The sequence below is a fragment of the Cheilinus undulatus genome, linkage group 6 (genome assembly GCF_018320785.1).
Source record: "Cheilinus undulatus linkage group 6, ASM1832078v1, whole genome shotgun sequence".
Classification (NCBI taxonomy): Eukaryota; Metazoa; Chordata; class Actinopteri; order Labriformes; family Labridae; genus Cheilinus; species Cheilinus undulatus.
Window position 1 is genome coordinate 29,531,708 of NC_054870.1, and position 27,023 is coordinate 29,558,730.

The following is a 27,023-nucleotide window of genomic DNA, read 5'->3' on the forward strand; positions in this document are numbered from 1 at the left end:
ACGAGGAGGGAGGGGATATTTTAATGGCCGCCAGTAGCACTACAGAATGCAAAAAGTCCGGATTATACGCTGTATTTACACTGCAGTAGTAACGAGAGCCTTTCAGTCGCGTTTTCTTTGAAGTGAGAATTATTCTGGATGTGTATTCGGGTTGAAGATGTGTTTCTGGAGCCGATTCTGTCGCGCTTAAAGGACTTTACCCGCTTGATTTGTGCGCGACTGGGAGATCAGGCCTAGCCGGCTGGCTAACAAACAAGCGGACGTTTAGCTAGTCGCCAGAGTTGAAAGGTAACAGTTTGTTCTTCTGGTCTTTGGCGCTCAGTATGATTGTTAATCCACCCTCTTCATAGTCAACACTAGTCGTTGAATTACTGTATGAGATTTAAATGTTAAAAGTCCAATAATTAATGCAGCCTGGTATGAAATGTAAACATGGGACTAACATTAGCTTACTTTAGCAGTGTTTCAGCTAACGGCTACTTGCTAACTTTACACTAACTTTGCAAGCAGGAGCAGGCCTATCTGGGCTAAACCGACGTAGTTTAGTGAACTTTCATGCCAGCATATTTCAGGTTGTGCAATTCATCCTAAATTATACTGAAAGTCATACAGTTCAGATTCTATTCCTATTATATTGATTGCGTTTGACCGACAATGTTATTCAGAATTTTAGTACCATGAGCAAGCAAGCTAACCGTGCTGTTATCTTTAGCTTTGAACTACTATTGGAGATGTGCCTTTAGAGCAAACACCAAGTTAATTAACCCAAGTTAATTTCCAGCAGCTTTTAGAGGAATCGGGTCATCGTTTTTGCTGCGTCATATGTAACCTAACCGTTCCTCGTCGTTCACACTACAGCTAAACTATCTGCATGACATATGTTCTGCTTTATTTTATACGTGTGTGGTATGTTGAGAACTATCTGCTTCTTTTCACAGGGAATATGTAACAGAAGAGAATCCATCATGACATCCAGATTCGGTAAAACATACAATCGCAAGGGAGGGGAGGCCAACTCGAAGTTTGAAGAGGTCTTCTCCAATAAAAAGCCCACGCTGACCACCAAGTGGGGAGAGACCACCTACAAGGCCCAGTTGGGGGCCAAAAGGCCCCTGTTAAAGCCTGATGTGTCTGAGCTTCCCAAGAGGCCAAGGCTTGAGGACAGTGACAGTGAAGATGATCCTTTTGGATTTGATAGTGATGAAGAGGCCAAGACTGAGACCTCTCCCTGTGTGCAGCAGCCTGAAGTCACTGCAGGGGCTGTGGCAAAGAAGGCAGCTGTCCAGGCTGGTGTAACAGTTGTTACTTCTTCACAGGGATCTGCAAGCTCAGCAGCCATGTTAACAAGTGAGTTATCAATATGTATTTAATGTGTAATTCATTTATTTTACCCATTTGTTTGTCTAAAATCACAATTTGAATTAGCGCCAATGGCTAACTTTGCATTTCATTATTTATTTATCCATACATGTAATTCATATTGTCTGTGAGCCATGTTGTTAAGGATGTTCCATTTGACAATCTGTAATTTTCTATTTCATTCTCAGGCAAGCACACAGCTGATGTGACGGTTGTTAAAAATAACCAGCCCTGGTACAAAAGTACATCAGATAGCAACCAAAAACCTGCATGCATGGCTTCTTTGTCAAATACAGTCCCTTCCAATGATCACAACTTCTCAGCATCACAGCAGCCCATTTCCTCCTATCCTAATATAGACACTACCCTAAAACTGGCCACTGATGCACCAGGTGGTAGCAGAGACTGCCAAATGTCTTCCTCATATGACGGACTGCCATCAGAGGAAACAAAAAGTGCTGAGCAAGAGCCTCCACCAGAACCAGTGGACAACATTCCCCCCTCCCCGTTTACTCTAAGGGCCTCAAACTGCAAAAAGTACCAGCGGCCCGACAGGTTGAACAAATCTTCTGGATCGGCTGAAAGCAACAGCAATGAGCTTGCAGGAATGACGAGTGCCCAGGAGAAACCAAACAGTGTCCTTTCTGGTGGTGCAAGTTGTACTGCTGCCAATGCTAAACCAGCAGCCAAGCCTGCAGGCAGGGGTGGTGGGAGAGTACGGGACTACACGGTACTGCATCCTTCCTGTCTCTCTGTGTGCAATGTCACCATCCAGGATTCAATAGAGAGGAGTATTGATGAACTGGTTGCTCCGGCTGTCCCTGCTGACCTTGGAGAAGCAGGCCAGATGAAGAAGAAGACAGACGTGCCACCACCAAAACCTACCAGGTAAGCCTTCGGTGTGGTGCATAGTACTAAAACGTTTTCTCTTACTTCATTCAATTGCCATCTCTTTGGGATTAAATTTTTTTGGAATAAGTTAAGTGGAAAATGTTAGTGTAACATTTACTGTGGCTTTGAGAAGAAATATATTGGGTGTATTTCCAACTTTGATGAGTTATGTGGCATGTCATAGCGCTAAACATACTGACGTTCTCATGATACCAGAATTTTACACTTTGAAGTTATTCCAGCAAATGTCAAACAAAATTAGGACTGTCGAGATCAATTACATTAGTCATAATTTTCAATTAGTGCATTAAAAGTTTTTAATCACAATTAATTGGATGCCTAAGTTTAAGCCACTGCAATGTCCTCATGCAGTGATTTCAAATAAGTCCACCTTTACTCCCTTAGGTCTTATTTCACTTAAAAAGTAGTCACAGAGGTCAATAGACAAGTCAAAATTCATCAGCACTTGTTATGTTCTCAAACATTTACCTTTTGAATGTTCCTGTGTTTCCTTTTCAATCAATAACAAGTTTCTTTTTCTGTGGCTAAGTAATAATCTTTGCTCTACCTATTTGAGTGGGACTGTATCCAAACAGGAAGTTAATTATCCTTAGTTGAAGATGAAAGAAAAAAATTAAAATGGCTCAAGATGTTTTACATGAAAAATAGTGGAATTTTAAAATATGATAAAAGAATACAGCTAATCAAAATTAACTACAGAAATTCGAAGAGTAATTGTGATTGAAAATGTTTATCATTTGACGGCCCTAATTGACATCTGTCATGGTACCTTGGCAATTTAAGTCCTAGACCTCCAACATTGGGTAATTTTTGTTTCTAACTACCAAAAAAAAAATGCAAACACACTGCCTAGATTGTGAATAAGTTTTTGCTTTCAGTGCTCATTTATGCTTCCTTTCCTTGTATAAAAAAAGATAATAGTGTTTTTATCAAAATAATCTTCACCACTCACATTTTTGCGTCTTTTATGTTGGAATGGACTTAAAATGTATCCATTAGAGGGCCATTTCTCACACAATCCACCACTTCTCCCTCATTGTTGTCCAACCAACTGTCAGTTCCTGTCTGATCTCTGACTGGCTGTTGTAGTTAGCAAGTGTCCTAACAAGGTAACAACAATGTTTGCTGTTACTCAAAAATATTAATTAATTTGCAGAAATAATCTAATTGCAATTTTTTTATGTGATTATTTCTAGGTTCCTTATCTTATGTGCCGTTCAACAAAAACAAGCTATAAATTATTCTTTATTTTTGCTAGCACAGTATTAGATAGATTAAACTTAAAATTAAACATTTTTTAAGAAATCTAAATGCAATTTTGACTTGTATATCAAATTTAATATTAATTGCTATTTTGAAGGGGATGATCATTTCTTTTTCTTATTCAAAACAAGAATTAAAAACATGGACATAAAAAAGAAAAGCAGGACTTTTGTAAAAAATATATAAATAAATATAGAGAAACTTGCAACTGCAAATTGTGTTGAGCATAAAATCTCTGCTTCAAAAAAACATATCAAACTGGTATTTTGACAAATTTTAGGTTAAAAAAAATATTGTATTGTCTGTGATTTGAAAATTGCAGCGGGCTATGTTGCGATTTAATCTAATTTGTGGTTAGATGGGAGATTTTGTAACTCCTAGTCTTGAGCAGGGATTTGAATCTGGATTAATTGGTGCAGTCTTGCCCTTGTGTTTGTAGTTCTAGTGAGAAGGGGGCAGCTATAGAGAGGGCTCTGTCCCCCCAGGTTCAATGGTTGGTCCTTATGTGCAGAGAAAGGAAATTGGTGTTAAAAGAACAGAGGTTACGGGTAGGAGTGTGATGGTGTAGTAGGTCAGTGAGGTGAGAGGAGAGTGGGGGGTGTTGGTTAAGGGCTTAAAGAGTGAGGAGCAGAGCTGCAGAGCTCTGAATGTATTTGAGGTTATAGAGGACCTTAGAAGATATAAAATAAAGGATGGTATTGCAATGTTCAAGTCTGGGTGTAATGAAGATAAATTTGTCAGACATAGAGCATAAATGAGGCCTTGGATAGTGTGCCCTTTAATTAAAGATATGACACAAGATATACCAGACGGGTAAAATAGGAATTGTATCATTTCATATTGCATGGTATTGGAAGGTATGAAAATTTGACAAACTTGATACATAATAGAAGGACCAATTACAAATAACAGTTTTCACTTTTGTGTCATACTAATTTGTATGCTTATCTGGACTCTTAATTAGAGCAGTGCTTTGAGTCTTCTTCATTGATATTACTATGATGACTAGATAAAAGGACATGTTTCTTTAAGATGCTAAAGAGCAAAATAGACAGTGTGAAAGAGGTAAAGGGCTTTGTAACTTTATTATGTCTTAAAGTCTTTCATTGAAGTTAATATATGAGATATTGCATCAGCATGCAATCTCGAGTGAAAGTAGTATTCAAGTGTGCATCACACCAGGTTGCTAAAACTATGTTTTCTCTCTTTTGCATTGCCACTCAGTCTACATTTTTGCATGATAACAGTTTGAATTGAATGTGTTCTGGAGATCAGTATGTATTTGCTGATAATAAAGGACATTTGTTGACTGATTTACAGTTGCTTTAAGTTCATACTTTAGAGGAGTCTAACACATAATTTTAAAGCTGATTTGTGACAAAATCCTATAGCAGAGACATAAGTCAAAAGTAAACAGCAGGATTGGAAAGGATATAACAGAGGCTTAAAGTAAATGTATGTTGGGTACACCAGTATCATTGCAAACAATAACAAGTGAAAGGAAAACAGTCCAAGATACGTTATTTTTATAAAATGAGTCTTGATCATCTCAATGTAGACTTTGCATTTAGAAAAGAGAGTACTATTTTAAGTTTTACAAATCCCAGATCTTGATTCATTAAGCTCCACTGAGTTTCTTTTGTTTGCCTTCTCTTGCTCAAATTTCATCATTATTCTAACATCCTCTACTAAAAAGAAAGAAAATCAGTGATGCAAACAAAACAAAAAAAAACCTCTGTTTTTTTCAGGTTCAGACCCACCCAGACAAAGACTAAGAAGACCAAGACTGAGACCAAGCTAGAGTTTTTTGGTTTTGAGGACAAAGAGGACCAGTCAACTGAGGAGGGTGCTGATGGAGGCATGGCAGGCAAGAGCAGTTACAAGATCAAGTACTTCGGCTTTGACGATCTGAGTGAGAGTGACAGCGATGACGAGAGCTCTCAGGCCAAAGAGAAGAAGGCAAAGAAAGCTGCTGCTGCCTTAGCAATGCTGAGCTCTGGTGTGGACAGCCCTCATACCAGCGACTCTCAGGATAGCCAGGCCAGCAGCAACACAGGTAGGAAGCTTTTCCTTAAACTTGAGAGATTAAACCATCTTTTTAAAGTACTTAAAATAACCAGCTACAATTTTCTTCTCTAGATGCCTTCGATTTCTCTGATGACTCCAGTCCTGGTGGCACTGATGGACAAAAAGGACGCTCAGGGAAACCAGGAGACAAATCCAAGGACAGTGGCAGTGGTCTCAAAAAGATCTTCAGTGGACCCAAAAAGGTAATACACCATACTGAAATGTGTCTGCGTGTTTGTAAACCTGCTTTCACTCAAAGGTTGCTGTACCAACTAATATGCCTTCATTACAAACCCTTTTGTTCAAAACCCTTTACTATTTGTCCATCTCTATTAAAGCTTACATAACAATGTACCCAGTCTATCTAAAAATAGGCAAAGATAAAAGAGAGAATGAGAACAAGGAGGCAGATGGAGTGAAACCTTAATTCATGTGGTTGTAATCTTATCCTTTGTTGCTAGTCAGAAGTACAGATGCAGACTTGAGGCATGCACTCAGTATCATGCACCCTATTTTTTCTTCTCTGCTACAGGGTCAAGGTCAAAATTAAGACTGCTGAGAAGTCTGTAGAGGCTAAATCCATGCAGAACCAATCTACTAGTGTGCTGATCTAACTATTTATCTGCTGGCGCTCAAAACTGAGAGGCTGATTATTCATTTGAAAAAAGGAGTAACTTAAGTGAAGCTTAGAAACCCTCTGGCCAACCCCACGACCAACTACTGGCTGGCCTAGACATCAGCTTTTGAGTCTTAATACAAGAGGACTGAGGGGTAGTAGCTTGCTGCTCAGTGAGCTGTAGCATGCATTGTTCCTGATAATTACTGAGCATGTGCAGCTCTAAACAGAGAAGAGGATAAGCAGGATGTGTCATTTATAACTCACTTTAATCAACGTCTCCTGAATAAATTATTTGATAAAATTCTGAATTTAATGATTAAGAATTCCTAAGCCATGGTTTTAAACTCTTTGGGATAATGTCTGAGGAAAAGATATGTAAATCAGATTGATAAATGCATTAATATTTAGTATTAACATTTTTTTTAAATGTTACTGAGCCCAATGAGAAATTGAGAGACTATCCTAATTTCTCCAATGGACAAGTGCATAGGTTGAAAGAAACAGAAAGGAAATAGAACCACTGCAAAAGTTAAGAATAATAAAGAGTAATATTGACATCAAAGTACAAGATTTAATTCAGAATAGGTAGTACGACTCAGAAATTTTTACCTTTTATTTGTGTTAAGTTGCATTAGTGAATGTGTGCAGTGATACTGAAAGGTACCCGCCATGCATCTTTTTTGCATTAAGATCTTAAAGCTGTAAACCCTCTGTCTATAGATCCCAGAGATGCACCTCATCTCTCCTATACAGGGATATGCATGTGTCTGCAAGAAGAGCATGTGCCTTGAAGATTGTTTTTGCACACGGAGCGGTGCAATTTGAACAACAGTCTTGGGTTAAAGCGGTTAGATTTTGTACAACCTCTCGTCAACGTCTTGCAGTTTTTTTTCGTGAAGAACACGTTTTCTGTGGACAGCATTTGGGGAATGTGTCGTTATACCGAAAGGGTAGCAGAGCAATGCTGTAAACAAAAGTTTTAAAAAGTTTTTCACAGAGAGTAAAGAGACTGCAAGAAGGAGCTGTTACTATGCAAATCTGATACAACTTGGTGTGTGTGTAGGTGGCAGGAGTCATTCATGTGAGACAGCGGTGCGAGCATTGTCAGATGATGCATCAAATTGTTATCTGTTGAAAATTAAATACCCTCGTGTGTTTCCACAGTGTGTTTTTAAAAGGCCTTGGTATCCTAGAGCATTATCACTTAAAACAAATTGAAAATAAATAGAAGCAAAGTATAAAACCTTTTAAAGTCACAGTTGTTGAAGCAGAGAGAAACAAAGAGGTCAGAGTTCATAATCATACAGTCAGGATTTAACAGGACATGGTTTACATCTAATATGTGTTCTACAGGTCAGGGGATTGTGTTGAAGTCCTGTCTTTGTATTTGACCACGTCACAAACAAAAACTGTTTGCAGGAATTAAAAAAAGGGAATCATTTTCACAGTATTAATCATATTTCTGTAATGAAAAAGCACACCTGGCGTAAGCATCATTACACCACCATGTTAATAACAGAGTTCTGTTTTTTTCTAAAGGCCTTTACACATGAAGGGTGACTAGAATAAACTGCATAAAAATGCGAATAGTTCAGAGGTGTATTTTGGAGGAGCAATTTGATTTTGCAAATAAATTATGCACATTCTAAAAAACATTTGCATTACAAAAGTCTGTTATATTTTTTCCTGTCCTCTGATTGAACTGTCATATATGCTCTCTCTCCCTGAACGTGTGTAAAGGCACATTTACGCTGTTTTGTTAACCATGCCAGCCAAGTTTGCTCAGAGGGGGACTGACTTTCCATTCATTCTTTGTTAAATATTATCAATAATAATATTAAAAGCACATTTGAGATTCACTGGGAGAGGAGTTGATTCTCTCCACAGCACAAAGATTACAGGTAACCTGTGAAATTATGTTGCTAGTGTGGAAGCTTGCATTGACTTGCTACAGGTTTGAAAAATTAATATTTTGTGTGAATTATTTGCACCAAAAAAAAAAAAATCACATTTGGTATGCAAAGACCTTAAGATGTGAAATTTTGCATCCAGTCACAAAGTACAGGAAATTTATTATTTAATTTCATGACAAATTGGAGCATAAAAATATGTATACTTCAGTGTGAGAAATAAAGTCTTATTGCTCAAAATCTCTCTGAGGAAGGCACCCTCCCTACACACATCCACACACATAAAAACCTTTCTATTTTTAAAGAATGTTGTTTTTAACTGTATGAGTGAATAGATAAATTTTTACATTGTACTGAATGTAAATTTAAACATGTGTAAATGAATCAAGCTTATTCATTTCGCAGGGAACAACAATTTATTGGGTACCAAATTAATTCCAAGTCAATACTGAGGACTCACTATATTGAACACCTTTCACCAATAGGATTTTAAAAAGAACCATTTATTACATATTAGATATATATTTTGTATCCGAAGAATTGCTGAGGGAAGTAACTGTATATATTGTTAGAACAGTTAATGCCTTGTTCATAAATAATTATCCTCTAGGTCAGTAACCATGCTTTTATGACTGGATCAGCTGCTCATTTCAGCTACTATGTTGCCTCCTTTGACTTTTTAGTGGTCCTCATTTGAACCCTTTGCTTTTGTATATATCCAGCTTTAAAGTGCTCGTTCTCATATTCATCACAAAAGCTTTACTGTAGTATTCTTTGCACTACTTTTTAGCTTATGTTTTGCTGTGTCTTTGGGTTATTTGTGCTCTGTCTTCATAATCTTGTGTTTACTGTTTTTACAACATCAGCAAACTGCAGTTTGTCTTTGTAATATAAAATTTAAATGTGCGATGTATCATTCTGAGGAAATGTTTTGAGCTGCTTGGGGTCTGTTTTGCTTCCCACAGAGGCTGCTGTTGTCTCAGTCTATCTTCATGATTGCAGTTTGCAGTATTTATGTGGCAAGTTGTTTTAATTCACAAAAATAACTTGCCCAGTGAACTTGAATAGGGAATGGAAATTATTTTGCTCTCTGTGATGTTGTTTAATGTAGAGGCTGTGATGCTGTTGGTTGTGTGAGCTTTGGTTGATTTTTGCATTGATGACTTTATATATGAATCAAAGACTGCACATAGGGCGTTAACATCATATCAGATGTGAAGTTATGTCTCCGTAAAGCCTACTAACACATCTTCTTCATTTAGTCCCCTGCTAAAGCTGTGTACAACGCTCGCCACTGGAACCAACCTGAGCCTGAAGAGGTACCTGTACCTCCACTTTCTCGATCTCAAACTGCTCCGGTAAGACATTGCTCTCTTTTTGGTCTGTAATATTTTGTCAGAAATTATTAGTATCATTTTAAGGCACAAAAAATGACAAAAGGGTGCTCTAAACATAAATGTTGGAAGTCCTCATTTGACTTAATTGCATTCATTTCATTCACATACTAAACAAATAACCGTACAGGGTTTTTTAAAGGCAGTCCTGTTAGCTTGTCGTATTTGTTTACAGAATACCCCATTCTCTTCTGTACACATTTCAGGATTTTGTTTATTGGTGTCTAAGTAGTAAACAGTTTAGTTGAATTGCTCTAATTAGTCTCTCTCTATAAACAGAGTTATTTTCTCTGACAAGTGAACCTGAGTCTACTTGTACATTCTGTGTTAAATCCCCCCCATGGAAATGTATGTTTGTTCGGACAAACAAATCAGAGTCTGACAACTGGGATTTCCTTGTTGTTGTTTTTTAACCTTGCAATGCCTCCTGACATCTGTTAACAACACTTATTAAAAACTTGTGTGCATAACAGACTATCCAACTGTGGTAATTCTCACAGACATGTCATTAGACAGATTTTGTAACTCCGGTATGAGCCGTGTTTCTCCGCCGTTTGTCTTCCCTAGGCCATTTTATCGAGCAGCAGCAAAGACAGCAACTCCCATAAAGATGACGGCGTGTTCAAAGCCCCTCCACCGCCGCCTAAAGTCATAAAGTCTGAGACCATCCCCACGCGACCCAACCAGGATATTGTCACGGCTCTCAAATGCAGAAAGGAGCACAAAGAGGTGAGTCTGGAGCAAACTGAGATGTTTTTAGACACCTTCTATGTTAGAAGGGGAGAGGACGCTCTGTCTTTTGCAGCTAAATGCTAGGGGTGCGTGATTAGATGATCTCAGATTGTGAAGAAATAGAATGTACTGGCGATCTGCTTAATCTGTTTTATCGTTGGATCGGCTCTACTACTTCTCGCTCTTTGCTCCCTCCCCCCTCCCCTTCTGCTCCCTGATGCAGCGGAGCCTCATGCTAAAAGTAGAAGTGAAACCTAAGATTTAGTTCTCATGACGATTTCTAACTCTTATACGAAGCTTCGTCTTGGTTTTCTGAACCATTAGTGTGCAAAAAAATACTTATTTTCATAATCTGCACGAAGCTTATCAACGTTTTTTGATGAGCTCTACAGACAGCGTCCTCCGGTCTGCCGAGGTTCAGGGAAGAGAGATGAAACATACCGCGGTCAGCGGAGTAAAGTGTGTCTGAGGCAGGCAGCCTATGTAACTGTTACAGCCGACATTGTTTTGCTTTCAATTATTATTTTCTGAGTTACTGACAAACCTTTCCACCTGGCAAGTAAATGTCAGGATAACGCAGTCACGGGTGAAACGTTATAACATCAGCGTCTTTTTATGGAGGGAGGCGGTGATGTCCACGCGGTCCAGACATGGATCATTTTTTAAAAAGTTTTAGACAGTAAAATCTTTGAGTTACATGCATTTCTTTGGCCTACATTCACACTGCTGCAGCATGTAATCCTGCATTTCCTACTCTTCTCTCCTTCATTGTAAGCAGCAGACAGGTGCCAGGGTGACACGTTTATGTCACTGCTCATCACAGCCTTATTCAGAGTAGTAAATCAACATATACACAACCTTTTTTGGATAAAAATCAAAATTGCGTTAAAATGACATACAGTCACTACTTAACTGCATGACCACATGTCTCAAAAATTCTTCAAATTTGTGTCATATTTATATTTTCTTTATTTGTCAGTCTGTAGACAAGGCTGAAGTAAATGTGATGTTAAATTGCATACTGTATGAACAGGCTACTTGTTTGAAGCTTCAGCTGCAGGGATTCTTTTTAAAGACCATATACTTTAAAATGCAAATCAAAGTGTCAAAATGTGCTAAATAAACAGTAAAGTAGATTTTAAAACACAGACAAAGACATGCATTATAATTCTAAAGCGGTGCCGAAAATTTAGAAATTGGTTCCGGAAGACAGAATAGATCAGAATGCAGGAAAATAAATGTTTGGAACTTTAATATATTGTGGGATAAGACCTAAATAAATATATATATATATATATATACACACATATATATATATATATATATACATATATATATATATATATTTATATAAATAAATATATATATATAAAAAAATAAATATATAAAAAAATAAATAAATACATAAATATATATATATATATATATATATATATATATATATATATATATATATATATATATATATATATATATATATATATATATATATATACACACACACACACATATATACACACATAAACATATAATGCATTGGCCAACAGGATGGTGCAGAAGAAATACAGAAAAATCGGAGAAAAGGTTGTTTTTTTCTGGTCACAAATTTGCAAATTTGTCTTAGAAATTTAATGAAAAAATCGCGATCGTCATCTGGCCATAAAAAAAATAGTGATATGATTTTATTCCCATATCGCCCACCCCTACTAAATGCCTGCTTGTGTCATTTGTTAGTCTGTTCGCATGAATCCTAGTGTGAATTAGAAGGAGCAAAATGTACGGTTGCTGTTGAATTAAACTCCCATACAGCTTTTGTCCTTTACAAATGAGACTTTTGGCCCTGATCAGCCTATAAGCCACAGAGCTCTTGAGGTAAAACATCTCTTGCAAAGCTGTTTCTACATGCTGGTGTTATCTTTAACCCTCTTGTGGCATGCTGAGAGCGCACACAGCACGACTTTTGATACTGGTAAACACACCGAGTCAACGGCTGCTCAGACCCAAACTCCCCATGCTGGGCTTTTATTGATGGAGGGTATTAGCACAGTCAGCTATGGCTGCTAATGGAACCAATATAGGGGAAATGTGAACAATGACTGCAGCTCTCTGGCTGTGTTTGTGTGACCTGATTGTGTCCCTGGACAGATGCACAGCTTCCCAATTAACTGAAATTACCCCCCCCCCCCCCTTCTGCCAGCTGTACACAGTGGTGCAACATGTGAAGCACTTCAACGATGTGGTGGAGTTCGGAGAAAATCAGGAGTTCACAGATGATTTTGAGTACTTGGAGACGGGGCTGAAGAGCAGTCAGCCACTCAACACAAGATGCCTTAGGTGAGTGAAATGACAGACTTAGTGCAGTGGTTTAATGACATTTTGCAGGGGAGCACTAAGTCTGCCCTGACAGATTTTCTGTCTAGTGGCGTGTTGATTGTTGATTTGACCAGGTTCCTTCCTGAGTTGATTGAATGAAAAAAGCAGCCGTCACCTTCAGTTTGTTAAAGTCATCTGAAATAGTCTGTTAATAAGTGGAATGAGGAACAGCTGCTCGAGTTTATCAAAGCTTTGACATTTATGAAACAAGCCTTAATTACCATAAAATCTGGTGTATAATTTGCTCTTTTGATACCCCTTTTTCCCATTTATTGTGTATTGCAAGTGGCCGCTTTGATGCATAAAAGGTGCTGGGATACAACATGACAAAGATCAGGCTGGTGGCACCACTTTAATAGGTTTGCTCTCCCATAAATTCAACATTTCCCTAAGAATGACGCTGTACTTGGGTTGTATGAATTGGCCCTGCTTCTTTCTATGTGTTTATTTTATTTTTTTGTTCATTCAGAATGTATTTAAAGGAGGATTTTTTCAACTTATTAACAGCAAAGATGACTGAAACTTAGAGATGAAGAATCAGTGCCTTCTCTGGTTATTTTCCATTTATTACGAAAAAAAAGACTAAGCACGCTTTCCTCTCTTCTCTACTATGTTTTTGTTTATTCATCTCACTATTTTTACCATTTTCTTGGCGTGATTCACAAGATAAAGCCTGTTTTTCTGTAGTCAGACAGAGCATAAAGTCATTCTGTTGTGAAAATTGAATCCACTCAGGAGAGACAACCTTGACTTCAGAAAAGTTTTTTAGAGTCTAGACTTCTTTTTTTTGTTATTCTTTTTGTTTTCACTTGAAAAACCAGAGTTTTTAAAATGAAAGAGAAAAAAATACAAAGCACAACATGCTGGAGATAGAAATCACAAATATTGATGCAGATATGGGAGAAGGCAGAACCACTTTTCTATCTCATTCATCTTAGCCTTTTGCACAAAACTGATTTTATTGATATGAAATGTTTGACCCAGCGTATGTTTTCTTTTCGTCTCTCTCTCTTCACCTTCTGCAGTATAATCAGCCTGGCAACACGGTGTGCCATGCCCAGTTTCAGGATGCACCTGCGAGCAAGAGGGAAAGTGGCGCAGGTCTTCAAAATGCTCAGTGATGCTCCACAACACCCAGTAAGTTAGATTCTTTGATCCCTTTAAAACTCCAGGGACAAATTTTGGCAAATGCTTTTGTGTTTGCCACCTGTAAGTAGTCACTGTTGTTTGTTGGATAAGGAGATGGAAATGTTGACCATTAGCTTTATTACATCAGTTGACATTCTTACATTTTCTTGCTTAATTGTGTGTTATGAAGTCTTTGGCAGAAAGAAAAGGCAGTGTGATTTTTCTGTGTGTGCTGTAGAACTCTGTAAAAGCACTAATGTTTCATTTTGATTTGAACTGGGTGAGAAGTCCTGTTGCATCTTGCTCAACACTGCTGTAATATTTACAAATGAAGATAATGTTTGACCTCTTCATGTCGGCGGCCACTGAAGTAAAGTCTTCTATTAGTAATCATATTCAAGCAAAAGCCTGGAGGTACTGGTCAAGTTTCAGTCATCCTTGAAGAGTTACTTTTTCTGTCATGCTGCATTTACAGTGAGAACTTTCTATTTAGTGCAGCGGCGTTAAAGCCATTTGGTTATCCTCCAAGCCATGTGAATCAGCTTGAGGAATGCTGCAGAAAATGTATATAGGTGTCAGTTTTCCCACTGGTCCAAACTGGTCAACCTGTTTCCCACATTGCTTTACCTCTGTATTCACAACACCACCCACACTTCACCATAAAACCTAATCTTTTTTGTTCCATCAGAACCTTGCGCTTTGCACGGCAGCCCTGATGTACATTCTGAGCAGAGACCGTCTTAATATGGATTTGGATAGGGCCTGCTTGGAGCTCATGATCAAGTTGCTAGAGCTAGACCAGGACTACTCTGCCCACCAGGATCAGCTCACTGCGAAGGAGGTGGAAAAGGTCAAAGAGAAGATCAGGAAGCTGTGTGAGACGGTGCACAACAAACACCTCGACCTGGAGAACATCACGGTGGGTAGTCTAAACATGTTGTACCCCAGAATAAAGCACCTAAACACTTTCTCTGGGGAGGTTTTCTTCCTTTTTTTCTTCTTCTTTGGAAAAAAAAATCATTTAAAATATAAGATTCATTATACGTAGAAAACTTTGGTAAATCTTTGTTAAATTGAGCACACATTGTTCCATGCTCTCTTTTATTCTGTTCTCTACTGTTTCAACTTTCAAACTTTAACTAAACATCTTTTCCTTCTTTTTCTTTTCTTAAAGTATAATTACATGCAGAATTACAGATTCAACTGATTGTGATCCTTGAAAAACATATGCTGTCATATCCCTATTTCAAAAACGTTGGGATGTTATATGGGGTAAAAAGGTGCAGGTACAACTTTGTGATGTCACTGTGTGCACGGATCCTTAACTGAGAATCAGATTTTGTGGGGCGCAGGTGGCTGAGTGATTAAGGCATGCCCCTTGTACGTGGACGGCCTGGGTTTGTATCCGGCTTGAGGCCCTTTACTGCATGTCTCTCCCCCACTCTCATCCCTGTTTCTGACTCTATCCACTGTCCTCATCTATCAAATAAATGCACAAAATCCTGCCCCCCCCCCCCAAAAAAAAAAAAAAAAAAAAATCAGATTTTGTTTTCAGTTTCAGGTGGGCAAGATCAAAAAGAAGGGTTGGCTTGTTAGTTTACATTTTGTGGGTTGGTTTGTAATTTATATGCCCAAATATTCGCAAAGGTATTAAAACGGGTTTTCTTTTCATGATATATCCCCCTTTACGCAGGCCCTTTATTGTTAAAATCATTAAGATTCTTAAATTCCTCATTAGTCCATTTTTATACGTAGAGCTAGATTATAGTACATTTATGGCTCTTAAAAAACCATGAATCACCATGATAACATAAGAAATGTGCAGATTATACATGTCTTTTTCTGTTGTAGACTGGCCACCTAGCCATGGAGACACTGCTTTCTTTAACCTCTAAGAGAGCAGGGGATTGGTTCAAAGAAGAACTGAGGTTGCTGGGAGGTTTGGACCACATTGTAGACAAAGGTAGGTGTGTGGGATGCAGTCAATAGGTAGTAATAAGTAGGCGGTTTGCAAGACTATTTCTATGTATAGTTGCAAAGATCTTATTTGCCAAGTTCAAGTGTCACAGTTGTTTACTTTCATTTAGCCATCTTGGAAGTGTAGTAATCAATAGTGTGTTTTTGATGCCTTTACCACAGTTAAAGAGTGTGTGCAGAACCTGAGCCAAGAGGACGACAAGGAGAATCTAGTGGCGGCTTTATGGGGGGCTGAGAGGTGCCTGAGAGTGCTTGAAAGTGTAAGTACTGCTCTGTGGAGTTAGGATCTTTCAAAGTCATGACATAGTGAAACTAAAGGACAAAAGTAGTTCACCTCAGAGAGCTGAGAATTTGATGAAACTTTTCTTTTGTTTAAAACACCGAATGCCACTCATGAACCATCAAATTTGAAATGTCAGTGATCAAAAGTGTTAGGTCTAAGCCCTCATTTTCTCTTCTTTTTACTACTTCTTGATCTTCTCGACAATCTTTTCCTCTCTATTGATTTTATTTCGCTTTCATTTTCTGCCAACAGGTGACAGTGCAGAACCCAGAAAACCAGGGTTACTTGATCGCCTACAAGGACTCACAACTCATCGTCTCCTCTGCCAGGTAAGCAACACATACAGCTTGGAGCTATTATTGACTAGACAGAGACACACTTCAACACTTACTGCAGCACCGTCAGTACTATAAATAAAAGGATATCATAGTTACTTTATTTTCATGGCCCCTAATTAATACATTTTGTATCAACACCTCAGATGAATAATCAATAAACCATTGACCTTAGAATAACAGACAACACAATTAACATCCTGACAGGCATAAAAATCAGCACTGGAGCCAGTACAGATTACTAAACTGTGGATTAAGCATGGATTAATGTGTCTGGCTTGCTGAACATGAGTTACCAGTCCAGAACGTGTTGATGGTTAATGCTATTTAAAATCTCTTTATTCTAATGCTCACATCAATCCTTCTCTCTCTTTGCCTCACTCCTCTGTACTGCTGTTTGATTTTGCTTAAGTTTTCTCACATGTTTATGTTTCTCTCTTCAGGGCTTTACGGTACTGCGAGGATATGATCCAGCGGTACAGCAGGGCATTAAACAACAGCTCTCTGTCAGTGTCGGGTTCGGCATTACCCCACTGCAGCTTCAGCAACGTGGGCAAGGCAGTAGAGGACTGCATGAGGGCTGTTATTGGCGTGCTTCTAAACCTCACTCATGATAATGGTATTCTTATTTACAACATTATGCTGTCTTTGTTCTGTGTTTTTTATTTTAATCTGTCCAGCAACAATTGGCATCATAGCTTACTGTTTCAGTTATTTTAAAGTAAATGCAAGTACATTTTATGAGTTTGACTTTACAGACATTAGTTTTGTGGAAATGGCAGGGTAAGTTAGGATAGGGTAAAATGCAACAGGATTCAACACATGAAACATGATCAGTTATTCTTCCAGATTAATTCACAAGAAAAAGTTCAGGACAGCAGAAAGTAGAAAAAGTTCAGGACATTGAGCTTTAACTGTACATGTTGCATATTCAGTCACCAAAGCACTAAATCATTACAAATGTCATCTCAAGACACTTTACAAAAAGAGGACAGGTCTAAACTGCCCTCTTTGTTGTAATATTTATAAAGATCCAGTGTTGGACTATAAGCACAACACTAACTAACCTTTAGCAGAGGTACAGCAGCATTGTAAAACTTTCTTTTACCAGCTGGAAACCTTGAGCAGGGCCACACTCATGTTGAGCAGCCATCTGCCACAGTTGTGTTGGGGCTGTGAGGGGATGAAGGAAGATGCAGAAAGCAAGACAGAGACAAACAACAGGGCAACAACAACAACAATAATTAGAGCCCTATTCACACAGGACTAGTATTATCTAGGGACCTCTGATAATTTGTGATAAGCGCCCAGGACGTCTGTTTTTAAGCCATTGTGAATCGACCATGTATGTAATTTGTGGAGTAAAAATTCACAGACAAATTGCATATCTCAGGACAAACAGAGGTCCACAGGTCAGAGTAACCCCTTGCACAGTGGCGTCCTTACGATTTTAGGGTAGTATTTGTGTTTTTTTATGCTCTGGTGGCTTTAGCTGCTCCTTATTATTTTTTGATCAGAAAAAAAGAGGCTGCATAGCGGATTGGAAAAGTTTTAACACATACAAGTTACTAATAGTGCTTTTCTGGTAGATTTAGGCTTATGTTAAGAAATGTCTATACGTTACTTATGTATTTGAACACTAGTTACCAAAGCAGTGCGCATGCACCAGTGCTCTCTTAATAAACAAAGTTTTTCTACTTCACTTCCTTACACCTCATCCTACCTCTTTAGAGCTTTGGTGGATGTGTAACACTCTCAAATTATTAGAGTACTGAATAACATAAACTTCATACAAACTGTTAAAACGTGGCAGGAGAGGTCTATATTCAACATGAAATGTCTCGCTTCTCTGAAACATTAATGGAAGGGATGCTCAGTCACTTTATTCCCTCTTCTCTGTTTGGGAGTTAGGGGAGATTTATCATTACTTCTTTGGTCATAAATAGCTTGCTACTGATCTAAAAACATTTCAAAAACTACTATATAGAAAAAACACTCCAGTGCATGATGTCTATTGTAAAACTGCTTACCTCATGTATAGGACACATGAAGACAATGTCACCTGCAGAATGCGATGGGCATGACATTGCTTTTTCTGTATGAACTTGCAGCCACGCAGTGCTGGTAAATTCGAGTACATCCCGTTTGAATGCACCACACCAAACATTGACATCATGGGGTAATTCATAAAATTATCAGAGATCCATGGGTAATTAGCAATGACAGCCATGTCTAATAACAGACAGAACATTCAACATTTTATAATTTGTAAGACAAGTTTGGTTAATAATATTTTGCCATATTAATATTTGGCCCGCCCCTACTTAGCAGGAAATTAGGTGGAAATGTTGACGTTTCAGAAAAGGTGAATAACGATGTCATGTTTGTTTGCAGAGTGGGGGAGCACAAAAACTGGCGAGCAGGAACAGCTAATAGTAACAGCTTTGAACTGTGTCCTTCGAGTCCCACGTTACCTCCCACAGGAGCAGCGCTTCGATGTCCGAGTACTGGTAGGGTGCTCTGGAACAAATCAGTTGTTAAAATTGTTCAAATTTAACATGGGCATGTGGTACCCTAACTACCTGTGTCTTATTTGTGTATTCTGCTGTGTATTCCAGGGTCTCGGGCTGCTAATTAACCTTGTGGAATACAGCTCCAGGAACCGCCACTGTCTGGTGGACATGGAGTTCAGCGTTGACGACGCTTGCTTGGAAGACAGCCTTATGCAGCCGGCTGACTCGACACAAGCAGACACAGCAGCAGCACCTCCAAGCACAGCAGAGACTCAGGGAGATGTGACTGACGAGCCTAAATCCACCGGTGCTTTGGCTGCTCTGGTGAAGGTAGGCACTGTGTCATGACTCATTTTAAAATACTTAAGCTTTTATTTTGGGATCCTTTTTTTTTAGTCATGTGGGATTTTACTCTGATTTCTTTTGAAGTAACTTTGTGAGCAGTCGTGAAGAAAAAAAAAATCAATGTGGGTTTTTTCCGTTCAAAGAGCCCTTTGTGTTTTATGAACAGGTGAAGCAGTGTTTCACCTGTTTTCTCAGGGTGATAGTTGAAACATCACTCTGGTACACTGATTAATATGGATGATGCTGTTATGCTGTATCATCATTTAGAATTCTCCCTCTGTGCCACATACCCTATCACACAACCCTGAGGTGTAACCTGCGGTGCATTTTAACTAATCGCACAGGTCTGAGGATGCATATTTAAGTAATAGGCAAGTTTAAATCAATGCACAGTCACTTGTGGATTGGAGTTTGAAGCTAAATCTGTCATTATTGATGTTGGTCTTCATTATTAATACTACTCTTTATGAAATCCTTGCCCACCTGACTCATTAGCGCAAAGTTTTGTGAAAGCTTAAGGAACCTCTGAGGGCAAATTGATGATTAACTTTTAAATCACCTTTCACTTTCAACGACCTTGCTGTACAACTGTTACTCCTTTATTCCCTTTGAATTATTAACATCTTGTGTTGGTAGCTTACTAATGTTTTTTTCTCTCTCTCTAAATTCTAGCTCTTCCTAGAGAGGGAACGTGCTGCTATCCTGGCTGAAGCGAAGACTGACGACCTGATCAGCGAGGCGCCTAAGCCAGCGTTGGACCAAAGTGGCGAGTGGCAGGAGACGTCAGGAGAGATCCAGTGGGTGGCAGCCGAAACTAAAGACGGCCAAACTGAGAATAAAGAGAGCGAGAAGAAAGAGGAGGAGGATGAAGAGTTGGACCTCAATAAAGGTAGACATGAGTGTTTGAAGTTGTTTTTGTGTGGGTTTAAAAAGAAACTGTTTTTAGCTTTGGTTAAAAACAGTGAGGATAAATGTGGGTAAAGTTGCAGTTCTGTTTTGATGGAACCCATCAATTGGGCAAAGAAACACTTTTGCTTTAAGAGACAGAGGAGATGTATATTAAGGTTCAACTTGGCCTGGTGTTTAGTACCAGTGATCTTCATTTTCTATTGCAGAGTATACTTTGATAGTACCTCCTCTAAGTAGCTGGGGTTGCCAAAGTGCAGCTGCACGATATTTTTCTGAAGTCCTGCACAACATGAATGGAGGGCATTTGGGTGATAGTGTACCTGGTTCATGGTCTGTGGCCTTTTGTCACAGCAAGGAGTCACGTTTTATTACAGAGACATTTTCAGGCAGCAAGACAAAATACTAGGGGTGTGACCAGATCTTGTGCCATTGAGATCGGGCACAAGATCGGGAGATCGAAACAAGAATTTTTGCCAACATGAAAACTGTCTCGCAAGATCAATGTTGCACATTTAACGAGGAGCAGCAGCTGTCAGTATGAATTAACATTAAAAAACATGTTAAATTATTTATATTTTGATATATAAGTCAAACCTGGCTAAAAGTCGCAGGACCAGCCAAACTATGGAAAAAAGTGTGACTTATAGTCCGGAAAATATGGTAATAAAAATACTGGAAGCAATAAGCCAACTAGCTTTTGTACAAGGAATGGCTCCAATTCAAAAGGAGACAGAGACTTTTTGCTATTTTATACTGGATTGTGGACTATTTTTTGCATGTGATTTAATACATAACATTTTGGAAATGCTAAATAATTGTGATAATCATGAAATTGTTCTCTTCTCTGACTAATTGTTGCATCCTTAGCCAGGACACAACTCGTTTACTTTGTTTTTTATGTTTTGTTGTGAAATTTCTTAAAAATAAAAGCAAATATTAAAAAAAACCAGGGCAATTTAAACAAAGTGATAGGTTGCTACCAAGGGGAACAGTTGTTCCATGAGACAAATTGCATCACCTAGGAACAGTAAGCAAGTGAGAAGTTCTTGAAAATCGAACTCTTTGCTTGTTTTCCCTGTCTTAATGATGAGTTTATGCTTTTTTGTACTCAACTGTATCAGTCTTGAAGTATTGATTTCACAATAAAGCAGTGCAGGCATAACTTTCTTAATTTTGTTCAGAAATGGAAAAATCAGTTCTTTGCTTTATTGCTTCTCTAAGTGTGGCCTCCACTAAGCACAAGGAGACAGTTGGGACTTATTGGCACTATTAGTGAATGTTTTAGCCACTGTGCAGCTTTGTGGGTAACTGAGCGTTGAATCACAGCTCCAGAAGAAATCTTTCTCAGGAGATTTTAAATCAGATTCTATTCAGCAATTCCCAGTTTTAGAGTCTGCAATCCTGTCCTCCTAAAAGAGGCAGTGTGTGTGATTGTATCTTAATTCTTTTTTCTTCCTTCTCCCCTGTTTGTTATAGCTCTGCAGCATGCAGGCAAGCATATGGAGGACAGTATTGTTGCCTCCTACACTGCGCTGCTGCTGGGCTGCCTCTGCCAGGGCAGCCAGGTGAGGATATCGGATTCACACACGATAGGACTGCAGATTATTTTTCCCACTCAAAAGTATCATATCGTTGCTCATACACCTTTCTGTCCTTCTCAGATAAATGTGACTACTGTGAGAGAGCATCTACCTAAAGGGGATTTCTCCATCATGACAGAAATGCTGAAGAAGTTCTTGAGTTTCATGAACCTCACTGTGAGTATGAGACATTTTTGCGGTTTGCATTTCTCACCATGCTGCTGTCACTATGATAAGATAAATCTTGACATGTGAATTGAAATCCAGAGTAACAATGTATTGATGAGTGCCAGAAATGAATAATCCTTTTCAAGTTAATTTTCAGTTTGTTTGTTTTTTTTTATCTGCTATATACAAGTACACAGTAATGCTAAGTATTGTTTCTGTTGAACTGATGCTACAGAAGATTTCTAAGAGTACAGAGGTGGAGAAAGAAGCTTAAGTGCTGTGCAAGAGAACCTCTGAAGAGTAACTGAACACAAAAGTTTCAGCTGAGGTGCATCTAGCGTGGAGATGGGGGAAAAAATGATTTTGGAACATCATGGACTGTGCTGAGAGGGGGAAGGGATAAGGCACCAGTTCACTCTTCCGTTCTGTCCACATCAGCCACAACAGTAGATTCTTGTACTGAATTTGACAGCCATTTTTCTTTACTACAGAGAATTTAAAATGCGCTAATGATGGTTTAAGCTCCTGTAGAACACAAAAGTTCATTTGATATCAAGAAAAACTTGGTTTATTTTCATTTTTTGGGTAATAAAGCTACCTGAAATATGGCTCAGACTACACCAATTCAGCCAGATTTAGCCTGACTGCAATATCGCAGCTGATTTCTAAACTTTGAGCCAGATTATGCCAATTACAGTCTTGTAGTGTGGCATAATTTATTTGTGATCCCTGATTAAAGAGCTACCTTAAATAGTAAATGGACTAAAGCTTGTAGTCTGTAGCAGTAGGAGCAAATTGGGGTCAAGTGTCTTGCCTGCAGGAGCTGAGGATTGAACCCAAAACCTTCTAGTTGCGACGACTCTACCTACTGAGCCACGGTTGCTCCACCACCCTTAATCCTATTGGGCTTTTCCATTAAACTGAGCGGCTTGGTTCTACTTGGTTTGACCGGCATGGCAGGGGACAACTGAACTATCCGTCTAGAGCTGATGAGACAAAGTTCTCAGTCAGTGGCGTTAACTAGCTGCCCCTTAATAAGCATTGTTTTGTTCACCAGAAGAGGAAACACCCATTGTTTCTACTTCAAAGTCTCTTCTTCGTTGGGGAGCACTATGCTCATTCTCTGTTGAAACAAAATGAGTAAATCACATATATTCAGGAAATTGTGTGTTCAGTGCCTTTCATTTGGAGTGGTGGCAGTCTCTTTGGGAAGGCAGTTTGGCCCCCTAATGAATAGTAGGGGAAACACTGCAATATACAGAGTTTGTCTGGTGCGTATACTGCCGTAGATGGACCTATACTTCGCGCATCAAGAAGATTATGGATAAAGTGGAATCATTTGTAAAAAAAATGTGCAGATAGCATGTTTTACTTAGACTTAATCATCAGAAGTGTTATTTTTTTAAAGGTCTAAAGTGATGATGCAAACTTCAGCTCCAGGCTAACTGCGTTCAAATAACGCAAAGATCTTTTAATTGGATCTGTTGAGCATTAACGTTATTTAATGCACTGATGAGTCCTGGATCAAATACACAATTTGCAGACAGGGATTCTGTACCAGGCCGCATCTTGTTGCAGTGCTTGCATCCTTTTCTGCACAGTCATTCAGCTTCTTACTGAGTAAATACTATAATCTCAGAGAAATGGAGGCTTTTATTTCTGTTTACTTCATTAACACAAAGAGTGTAGAATACTAATGTCTGTGAATGCTAATATATAAAGAGGCTAGGAGATTGTCACTCATTTGAAATACCTCTCAGCAGCTTATTAGCCAGTTTCTAATCGCTCGCACAGCCTTAAGCGGCACTCAGCTTAAACAAACCACTGTACAGTGATCAATAAATTGTTATCAATTAAGTATGACTCAGCTGTATCCAATCAGCATAATTCAGGCACTGATATAAATGATTGTTTAGAAATAATTCAAGCATTAATATTGAAGTGCAGAGACACAGATGTGCAATTTGCTGCTACTTTAAATGTGACTCATCCTGTCAGAGCTGCAGACTGGAACCATCTGTTTCAAAAATATCGTGAACAGAAGCTTAAAAAGTCAACACTGTTTCTGCTGCACAATAGAAGTCCATGTTTGCACTCTCACACTCTTGTTTCTCTCTTTCTGTCTCGTCACACAGTGTGCCATGGGCACCACAGGACAGAAGTCTATCTCGCGGGTCATCGACTACCTGGAGCACTGTTAAGAGGCAGCCAGACAGCCGACACACACTCTGCACATTAAAGGGATCCCAGGCTACTCTGAAGTCCGAGCCCCCTGACTGACAGGAGGTCATCAGAGGCTGAGCAGCATTCCCATAGCTTCACCAGATCACCCAACGCTGTGATCACTCTGGATTCTCACCAATAGAGGCATCTTTCACTCTCTGGAGCACAGCCTGAACCAAAGCCCTGCTCACACACGGATATGCAGATTCCAATCAACTCTCGCCACATTCAGAGTCAGATCAAGATTCATCCTCAGGTAACTGGGAAATCAAGCTAAACTAAAATAATTTGCGGAATGCCAGATATGATGATGAATTCGAGGTCTTCCTGAAGGTTTGATGCTAACAAGAAACTGAGACAGAGTCCGGCCTCACTCACTTGGCAAGAGAGCGAACCTCTTGAATCAGATTTTACGGATCATTACATTTTAATATCTGATCATCCACACTAAAACCAAGGGTGAAATCATCGATTAGTATAAAAACAATCATCTTCATGGATGATAGAATGACATCTCTATGTTGTGTGGAATGATTTTGAATGCTTACATATGTTAGCAGTCAGCTTGAATGTTAAGGGAAAGAGAGTATTTTTTAAGCTTTTTGTTGTAATATTTTTACTGTGCCCATTGATTAAGAGTTTGCAAGTCGCATAGGCGGCTTCTTGTGTCTTTAGTGTTTTTTTTTCCTTTAAATTTCTTTTAAATCAATCATGAATTATTTGTAAATGAATTGGGACATGCAAAATTGACTAGGTGTCTATTATCTGACTGATAATGACATTTTAAAGATGCTAGGATAAATTGTGAATTTCCTTTTTATCTGTAATGAATTTGGTCATACTTTAGTTTAATTATTTAAATTTGTGAATAAAATTCCAGTAAATCTCACAGGTATAAGAGATGTGATGAATTACTTCAGAATAATAGTTGTGCTTCCTTTTGAATTGTTTTTTTTTTTTTTTAAATATGTATTTAATTTAATGCTTTCTTCTCCTTTTGTTAATGAAAAGTATGTAGCCAGTTTCTTGTCATGTTTTATCAAACTGTACCCCATGTGATGCAGCTCAGTGGCTGGATACAAAACATGTATTTGACTGAATTATTTTGACTTCAACCCATGCTAATTTTGATCATAACTCAAAAATCTGTGGTGATATTGGAGATTTCCTTTGGTGTCTGTTTTTCCAGCCACATGTAGCGTCACATTTTTCCTCCGTGGTTTCATAATGTGTCTGTATTGGACATCGTACATTAAGCTCCCATTAATTTATTCTTTTTTTGTGTCAATTTACCTGTACTGATGCCTCCGCCTTGTACTGCTCACGATCACTGATTTGAACGACAGCCATACCTGTATAAGCAGATGATTAGTCTGATCTAGTTTTTGTAGGGCTGCAGTGAAACATGACTGCAACTGTGTTTACTGTTAATTACTTTGCAAAATTTCTGCTCTGAATGGTATTTTAGAATGTAAATACTCCTGTACATAGCAGTTAATGGACATTTAAGACAAATGCTTAGACTACTTTTCTCCCTGAAGCTGATATTTTTATTTTATACAATATTTCTGAGTTGTCATTTGATGAAAAATTGCAGGAAGAGTGAAAAAAAAAATGTTTGTACCCGTTTCAAGGACATTGTCTTTGGTTACATGTAAATAGTTGTATCTGAAAAAGAAAAAAAAAGTTGCTACTTTTAGTACACTCCCTATGTGTGTTTCTTTTTTGAAATGCCTTCTTTCATTTCTTGCAAGTTGAATTTTCTATGCATTTGGTGCTATGGGAGGTGAACACTTTACCATACAGAAGAGTTGTTTAGTTTTCTTTTGTACTCCTGCAGCTGCTGAAAGCTAAACTTTGCATTCTTATCTTGTGTGCGCACAAGAGACAGCCCTACAAGGCTCAAAGTGGAAGTGGGTATGTAGAGAAAGCTGTGTGTGTGTTTCTCTTTTCTTACCTGACAAACTGGCTGCGATGGAGTTAGGAGTCCAAAGCATGGTCGGTATACTTAACGGCACTCAGCGGTGACAGCTCGTGGACATGGCCCCCTCAGCCTGACTGACTGCTGCATAATGGAAACAAAAGATTCCGGCTGCACTCGCAAGCAAGAAGTCAAACTTACAAATAGCTTGGGAGTCAAGGGAACGTAGTGAAAATGCTATCTGCTAATGCTGATTCCACGCAGGTGACAGCTGTGTCAACCAAGATAGAAAAAGCAGGGGCCAAATGCGGGCTTGGATTCTGAAATGCCAGACATAAGACGGGATAACAGGTTCCACAAATAACATGCAATTTTGTTTTAATGCATTTAGACTGTGGTGCAGATATTAAATTCCAAAAACAAGAAATCATGCATGTAGTTGACAGCCACCTCTCTGCCTTTCATGCTCATCTATGCATAATACATGACAGTTCTTCAGTAGTAGGGTGTTGACAAGAGACAATCCCTTGTGATGATCAGTGGCGAGGAAGAGTAAACAAGGTAGAGGAAGAGTCACAGTGTTTCCTGTTTGTTAACAAGATTGATGGGATGACGTCCACTTAGAGGGAGAAAGAAACGTGGAAGAGTGAGTGAGGGGAAAAAAGAAGGATGCAGAGCACGGCGGATTAACGTTTCCTCACCTGTCAGTCAAACAGCCCTTCAGTGAAGCAGCACAGCCTGGGGGCCAGAACCATGACTGAATTTTACAACCCCCACTTCCCTGTTCTTTCCCTGCCTTTACTTATTTGTATTCCCCCCAGTGGTCCTTGTGAATATGTTCATTTACTTGTAATAACCTCTTGTTTTTTTCTTTGGTATTGTTTGTAGCTGGATCACTCAAGCAAAACACTGATTTCTCTACAGGTGGAAATTCAGGGTATTTATCATCTTCTACAAGGTCTGGATGCCACTAGGTGGTGTGAGTACTCAGCCTCTGACCGCTCAGCCTCAA

The 27,023-nt window shown here is 38.8% G+C and overlaps 1 protein-coding gene across 1 annotated transcript; it reads left to right on the forward strand.

The window, feature by feature from the left end:
- Positions 1-25,787, forward strand: wapla (WAPL cohesin release factor a). The gene is made up of 20 exons (XM_041789545.1): positions 1-288; positions 939-1,347; positions 1,548-2,247; positions 5,283-5,590; positions 5,674-5,804; positions 9,393-9,488; positions 10,092-10,253; positions 12,454-12,590; positions 13,655-13,766; positions 14,446-14,676; positions 15,609-15,720; positions 15,897-15,994; positions 16,270-16,346; positions 16,796-16,971; positions 18,747-18,862; positions 18,971-19,195; positions 19,883-20,099; positions 21,596-21,684; positions 21,781-21,876; positions 24,003-25,787. The coding sequence occupies exons 2-20, from the start codon at positions 966-968 to the stop codon at positions 24,066-24,068; spliced, it is 3,531 nt and encodes a 1,176-aa protein (XP_041645479.1). The 5' UTR covers positions 1-288; positions 939-965; the 3' UTR covers positions 24,069-25,787.
- Positions 25,788-27,023: the final 1,236 nt, after the last annotated feature.

Coding starts and splice junctions, on each gene's coding strand:
- wapla (XM_041789545.1), top strand. CDS start 966: ATGACATCCAGATTCGGTAAAACATACAATCGCAAGGGAGGGGAGGCC. Junction 15,721..15,896: donor GGACCACATTGTAGACAAAG/GTAGGTGTGTGG, acceptor CCTTTACCACAG/TTAAAGAGTGTGTGCAGAAC. Junction 18,863..18,970: donor GCTTCGATGTCCGAGTACTG/GTAGGGTGCTCT, acceptor TGTGTATTCCAG/GGTCTCGGGCTGCTAATTAA.